The sequence below is a fragment of the Solanum verrucosum genome, unplaced genomic scaffold (assembly GCF_900185275.1).
Source record: "Solanum verrucosum unplaced genomic scaffold, falcon-dt-bn FXZP01000103.1, whole genome shotgun sequence".
NCBI classification, from domain to species: domain Eukaryota; kingdom Viridiplantae; phylum Streptophyta; class Magnoliopsida; order Solanales; family Solanaceae; genus Solanum; species Solanum verrucosum.
Genome location: NW_026020048.1, coordinates 2,321,483 through 2,329,296, shown reverse-complemented (window position 1 = coordinate 2,329,296; position 7,814 = coordinate 2,321,483). Strand labels below are relative to the sequence as shown.

At 29.1% G+C, this 7,814-nt stretch overlaps 2 protein-coding genes across 2 annotated transcripts; both read left to right on the top strand.

Annotated features, from left to right (window-relative positions):
* Positions 1–1,227: 1,227 nt before the first annotated feature.
* Positions 1,228–1,692, top strand: LOC125822430 (calcium-binding protein KRP1-like). The gene has a single exon (XM_049501825.1). It carries the CDS (start codon positions 1,265–1,267, stop codon positions 1,610–1,612), a length of 348 nt encoding a protein of 115 aa, XP_049357782.1. The 5' UTR covers positions 1,228–1,264; the 3' UTR covers positions 1,613–1,692.
* Positions 1,693–7,352: 5,660 nt separating this feature from the next.
* LOC125822986 (uncharacterized) lies at positions 7,353–7,814 on the top strand. Its single transcript, XM_049502439.1, has one exon. The coding sequence runs from the start codon at positions 7,353–7,355 to the stop codon at positions 7,812–7,814; it is 462 nt and encodes a 153-aa protein (XP_049358396.1).

Genomic DNA, 7,814 nt, shown 5'->3' with positions numbered 1-7,814 from the left:
GTTCTTTTTTGCCTTTCTCTCTCTCGCTTTATACAAACACAAATTATACAATTTGTATAATTTGTCTTTGTGTATAGTGAGAGAGATTTGATATACAAATGTTTTAACTCGATTCAATTGTATACGAATTTAAATTTTATACAGATATACAAACACAATCATTGATACATATACATAATAGTTACATATATACAATTATATAACTGATATACATATACAATTCACCTTTCTCTACTATCTGCCCTCTCTCGCTTGCTTCTCTCATCTCTCACCCAAACTCGCTCACCACTCTAGCCTAACACAAAGAACATATAGATATATATACAAACACAATTTTCATAGACACAGATGAATTAGCACCCGATTTATACAAATCAGATGTTCCATAGCAAACATAATTTGGTTATGGAGCGTAAATAGCAAAACTGTAACTATAAAACGCTAATATGATTTTTATCTTTGCTATTCCTAAATTTTACTCTTTAAAAAGTATTAACAATTAAATTAGGGATCTCGTAAGGTCACTTGATTTAAAAAATAATTTAAATGAGATTATTGTTATAAAAATAAAAAATTTAGGGTAATAATTTATTAAAAAGAAAAATATAGTAAAAGTAAAAACAAGGTTTTGGGTGGTTCATGTTTTTCAAATTTCAAATACTATTTCAAGTTATATATAAAATTTTCATGACCAAACGTTATATTTTTTTGTAGTAAAGTGAAATAACTTTCCGGGAAAAAAAGCTAAAAATTCTAATGATAACAATTTGTCCAATAAAGATTTGATGTTTAAACATTAGAATAATGATTGTGGTCACCACAGCTCTATCCATCCAAAAAAGCAAATTAATTTGAAAAGGAAATCGTTAGTAAGATATATATAGGGGACGAATATATATGGTGAAGGTGAATTAACTACATACCAAATGGAGTAGTGAATTAACGTTACATGAGTATTATTTTGTCTGTTGGGACAGTCATAGGAAATTGCCCTTACAAATCTGAAAAGTGTTGTACTTCATCATCATCATATGAATAGATTATTTATTGGGTACTTTCCCATGCAACTTCCACGAAACTTGTCTTATGAAATGACTATTTTTATCCTCATTATGTTCCTTCCTCATAAATTTCCTCATTTTTTTCCTCTTCTTATATATATCCAATGTTGAGTCATCTATTATTCATCAACTCATCCTTTGTACTAACAAAACAACAATCTCTATTTTCAAAAATTCATCGTGTACGTTAATTAATTTAAGGCATGGCTGCATTGGGACGTGACTTTGTGTTTGAGGATTTCTTTCCGTCTATGGTGGAGAAACTAGGGTCGGAAGGGTTCTTGAATGAGCTAAAGAACGGGTTCCGGGCATTGATGGATAAGGAGAGGGAAGTGATCACGTTTGAGAGCTTGAAGAGGAATTCGGCGTTGTTAGGGTTGGAAGGAATGAGTGATGATGAACTAATGTGCATGTTGAGGGAAGGGGATTTGAATGGAGATGATTGCTTGAATGAGAAGGAGTTTTGTGTGCTAATGGTAAGGTTGAGCCCTGATTTGATGGAAAAATCGAGAATGTGGTTCGCTCATAGCGTTGAAAATGATGTGATGTAGGCTCGTATTAGCATGTGCTTTATTATGGGCATTCATGTTGGAGTAGGATTATTAAGCTATGCTAGCTAGGTCTATTAGTTTCTATCATGTTATTTTCCCCCCCCCCCTATGTATGTGTCGTCTAGTTTTATTAGTGAAGTTCATTGCTATGGTTCTTTGTTTTTTTTTTGCCATCATTAATGTGGTTTCTTCGGAATTCAATGAAATTTTTGTTGTTAGTTGTTACTCTCTTCTTCTAATTTTATCTCGTGATGTTTAATTTAGTTTCCAAAATAAAATAAGATTTTTGGCACATAAGCTGTCTATAAAATACCAAACTTCCCTACTAGAGTTTTAGTCAAAATAATATATATTATTTTATGTTAAAGATATCCGCTTAATACGTATAAATAAATTATTCAGAAATCAAATAAGTTGTTTTTTCTATCCGAAATCATAAATTCAAATTTCTAAATTTGGCTCTACTATAATCTATGTACATGTTCTTTCCTATTCTCTTTCCACATAAAATGTGAATCTAATTGTCGTTTGTCATCATTAAAGACAATGAAATACTTAGCTTCTTATATTATATAGATATGTGACATTTTATCAAAACATATCGAAAATAGGATTAGCTTTAGGCCAACTATATGCTAAAATTTTGGTTCTTTTTGTCCATAACGCACGGTAATGACTGGGCCCCGGGATTGGATGGCAACTAAAATATTTTTTTCAGTAATTACAAAAAGGTGGCATTTGTGAATAGGACTCTTCATGAAATACTAAATTGAAAACTGAACAGCCTATTATTAAGTAATTAAAAAAAAAATGGGGCAAGGAAGGGAAAATGGGAAGGAGATAATAATGTGGGGAATCGAATCCTCACCTACAAGGTGGATGTTCAGTATCCTCTCGAACAACCGATTATTGATGTGAACTCTTTGAGATATGTAATGCGGAAATTGATTAATGGAAATTTTAATAATTCTGATTTCTGAAGGTACTAGTTAATTTTATTGATGTACATTGTTGAAGAGTTTATTTCCTCTAATTGTGAAGAATTTAATATGTACGTTAATGTTGTTTCATATCATAGTATATAATTAAAAGAATCCAAGGTATATGTTGAGAGTGATCATTAGTTATTGCAATGTATTTCAACTTGATTCTTCTGATTGAATTTGAATCCTTAAAAGTTATTATACTTACAACAGAGGAATTGGAATTAAGTGTCATGTATGAATCTTGTGCCAAACATAAGGAATCCTAGTATTAGAATCTTTGTGCTAAAGGAAAAAAAATTATTCCAAGAAAAGCACTATTTTTTTGGCTCCAAAGACAAAAATAATAATAATTGGATTACATGCTAAGAGAAAATTTACATTAATAAAAAGGAAAAACCACCCCACATATCTATTTAAGGCTTAATATTACAATTTTTAGATGTACTTTTTTTATATTACTACTTATAACATTTTAATTAGAAGTATTAACAGATTATTTTTAATCTATAATTTATTTTATTTTATTTATTAATTAGCTATTATTTTTATAATTACATTATAATTAATAAGTAAGAGAAATACAATAATATTAGAGAATCAATCAGCATTATCTCTTACACAATTTTAGGGATATTAATGTTATTGGAGAATCAATTGTTATTATCTCTTACACCATTTTAGGAATTTTTTTTTCAGTTTTCACATGGCTACTTCCCACCCACACCCCCACCTTCTGCTTTTACCCTCACGCAAACCTCACACCCCCACCCCCACGTTCCTCTTGTACAGAGAACTAACTTTTTCTCTCTCACTATCTTCCGTTCGTCTTTTTCATTCAAAAAAAATAAAAAATCAGCAGAACTCTTCCACATATATATGATTCAATGATGGGAGGAGATCTACACACAAGGAATGTGGAGAAAGCAGTTGATAAACTTGCCATAATTATACCATTGTTTTTAGCTAGCACATGATTTTATGGTAAAAGGCAGGACCTATATTTCAATAAACTACCTGCATATGTTGACAAGCCTATATCCAAGCTTAAAGTTGTATTTATAAAGAATGTGCCTCAACAAGATCCAAGCTCAAAGTATGTATTCCTATCTTATTGTGTTTTGTTCATAATAAGTAATTCACTTTCCTTTTCAATTTTTTTCTTTAATGTTTTTTCAGCAATTATGGATTGTACGCATGTTTCCTTGCTAAATATATTAGCAATGGAGTTTTTGATATGGGTCTAATGCACATTGATGCAAAGTATCACCGTAAAAGGTACGCCACAATCATGTGGCAGTATGAAAGAAGCAAGAACGTTGATGGCATAATTAGTGAGAGTGAAGTAACTGGAATGGTTGCTAGCAAATTTGGTGGACCCCGCATAACAAAAAAACATGTTTAAGATACTATCAATTATCCTACACCAAGGCCAAAGAAATGAACTTTGAAATATTTTATTTTAGTTTAGACTTTTAATTATTACATGTTTTGATTTTGGATGATGTATCTTTCTTTTGCTACAGTTTTTTACAACAATATATAATATGCATTGTTTTACATCGTCAGATTTATTCTTCCCAGATTTATACCAGTTGGATATCAATTTCATATATTTTTAATTTTAGTCTTTGTTCTAAAATTTCAAGTTGGATATCAAGTGTATAAAAATTGGATACAAGATTAACTTATTTTAGATTGTCTAATTTGATTTAAATATCAATTACATGTTGATTTTTCATTTTTTTCCAATGGGATATTAGTTGGATATCAAATGTATACCAATTGGATACAAAATTAACTTGTTTTAGGCAGCCTAATTCAGTTGAAATCTCAATTACATGTTTTTTTTAATTTTTCCAATGGGATAACAGTTTGATACCAAATGTATATCAATTGGGTACAAAATTAACTAGTTTTAGGCTGACTAATTTAGTTGAAATCTCAATTACATATTGTTTTTTCAAATTTTCCAATGGGATATCAGTTCATACCAAATGTATACAAATTTAATACAATATTAACTAGTTTTAGGTTGATTATTTCGATTGAATCTCAATTACATGTTGTTTTTTTCAATTTTATCACTGGGACATCAGTTTGGTACCAAATGTATACCAATTTCATACTAAGATTTGACTTCATTTTTTCAGCCGATCAATTGCATACCGACATTACCTATTTTTTTACTATACATTTAAAAAACATCGAATACATAAATAATTAATTAGTACACATAATAAGTGTCCTGATATATAAGTCATTAACTTAAAAGACAAAGTAAATCAAAACACGAGTTTGTCACAGTGAAACAATCAAATAAAAATAAAAATAAATCATGTCTTTTTGTTGTGTCCCTCTCGACGACATGTATTGTACGTAACCTTAGACCTGCAAACCCTTTCCAGCGTTCAAGTTGTGATCTCCCTACAATCTTTTTGAACCAGACGACAATAATTTATGCTCCGAAACTTTTTGAATTGCATATTTTCATGTCCCATCATAAATTATTGTGTTGAAATTACAGGATACAAAAGTACAAATAACTTTTATACATATGTTATATCAGTATACGAATTTCATACCATTTTATGCATACTTTCTATACCTATTTCATACCAAAAGTAAACACTGATTCATACAAGATTCATGCCAAAAAGAATACAAAATCATAAAATTTATAACTAGTAATTGTCTTTTATTAAATAAATAGTATATCAATTTCATCCCACTATTATGCACAATTTCATACCAATATAATGCCAAAAATAAATTAAATCATACCATTTTTGTGCCATAAAAACTACTCCATAAATTTCCATACAAGTTTGATTTTACTATTATATCAATTTCATACAAAATTTACGTCAAATTTTAAACCGTATTCATACCAAAAAATCAATAATGGTTCATACAAAGAATGAACAAATTTAGTTATAAACATTTGTAATCAGTATTCATTCACAAATTAGTAGTATACAGTCATACATGTATGGTATTAGTAGTAGACAAATTCCAAAGACAAATAACGAAAAAATTCAATGTTCATACCAAAATATAACATTATACATTTTTTTAAAAACGCCATAATTAAATTATTATACACAACAAAAAATCTGACATAATCAAATTCTATTAAACATGGTGTAAACATTATATCAATTAGAGATAAATTTTATGTAATTTTTTTTACCAGAAATCTTAAATTAAAAAAAAAAGTTCATACCAAAATCAAACTTATATTATGTAATCCCAAACAAAAATGTTCATACAAAAAAGTCATAATCAAATTCTGTTATACACAAACAAAATCTGAAAATTTATTTTTTTAGCATCATCGTTCTTAATTTTTTGTATTTTTTTTTATATTTGAGTAGTAAAACAATACAAATAAAAAATCGCAAAGATCACTAACCTGAAGGATATCACATCTACCACCATGATTTATTAATATTGATAAGAAGCCGTTCATTACAAGAAAAAAATGAAGATTATTGGATAAAAACGAAATGAAACTAGTTGTGAGTGAAGAAAAATCCAAAAATAATCGACAAGAGAGAGGAACATTTGAATAAAAGCAAAAAAAATCTGTTTTTGAACTAAACTTAACTGATTGGAGTTGAAAATGAAAAACAAATATTCCTTTTTTTATTCAATCTCCTAATTTTATGCACATATTAATTATCATTAATCAATTCAAATTAATTACCACTACTTTATCCATTTTTTACCTTCTTTTTTTTCAAACAAATTAATTTCTATTGTTGTTTTAAACATTTTTTTCTTTTAATAAATTGTTAGAACCTGCAAAAAAAAATTATTTATAATTTGAAAGAATTATTATACTGTCATAACTTGAAATTATTAATCATATATATGTCAATTATAAATTTTCACTAATAAAAATTGAACAAGCTAGTATTAGTCTGTTGTTCCAACAATGCAAATTGGGCTAGTATCCATTAGAATTAGGCTTTCGCTATGGGCCAGCCAATATGTTTTGCATTAATAGGATGTGCCTTGGGAAAATTATGGAATATGGCAAAAATGTCAATATATTTATGGAAAACATGTATAGTTTAAAAAAATTACAAGTTGTTATTATAGCAAACTCTCTCCCTTGCCTCTCCTCCCTCTCCCTCACCCTCACCCTCTCTTTCTTGCCAGTAAGAAGAAATTCATTTGTATATCAATTGTATTTAATCAAATATACGTGAGGGTTTTGTAATATTTTATACCAATTGTATTCGAAAAACTGTATTTATAGTTGTGTATCAATTGTATTTGTATTAATACAAATACAATATGCATTCATCCTCTATGTATTATGTATCGATTGTATCCAATCAAAGAGAGGATGAATACAGTTGTATTTGTTGTATTTCGAATACAATTGATACAGAATACAAAACAATTATGCATAAAATAAATACAAAATACAATCTTTTCTCTTTCCTCTCTCAATCTCGTTTGCCTTTCCCCTCTTAATATGTATTCATTTTGATACAAATCAGTTTGTATTTGTATTTTTTCTCTAAAATCCGCAAAGAAATACAAATGTGTAGCAAACCAAAATATAGCTACGAATTGTAATTAGTGAAACTGTAACTATGAAGTCCTACCAGGGAAGATACATGTTGACAAAAAATGGTACATATTCCATCACACAGAGTTATTTGGCAATTAAAGGGTAAAGACAACAATTGGAAACTGCTGATTTAGTGTGGACTGTTGTGGCTCTACCAAAACACAGATTCATGGTGTGGCTAGCTATACAAGGTCGATTGCTTACACAAGAGAGAAAGTTGAGACTGCACATTCAGGTTGATGACACTGAATGTTGTCTATGTGAAGAGAAAGTTATGGAGACCACAAGGCATTTGTTTGAAGAATGTAAATGGTCTAAGATGGTATGGCAAGAGATAGTTCAGTGGACAGGTATATATTTGATAAACAATGGGATTAAACAGTTTCTGGATGGAATAAAGGAGAAACATTGGAAGCAGTTTAAAATGGAGACTATTGCGGCAATTAGTGGAGCAGTCCTATATTACACTTGGCGTGCTAGAAATTGGAAGAAGTACAAAGGAAAGAATGTAAATACAAAAGATGCAGTCATACAGATTAAGAAGGAGATAACAGAAAGAATACAATTCTTGAGTAATTCAAAGAAAGTTCAAAGATGTAGAGGTTTCATTCAGCATTTATTTTGTAATTAG

Excerpts from the sequence above, each read along its gene's own strand:
- LOC125822430 (XM_049501825.1), top strand. The coding sequence starts at position 1,265 with ATGGCTGCATTGGGACGTGACTTTGTGTTTGAGGATTTCTTTCCGTCT.
- LOC125822986 (XM_049502439.1), top strand. The coding sequence starts at position 7,353 with ATGGTGTGGCTAGCTATACAAGGTCGATTGCTTACACAAGAGAGAAAG.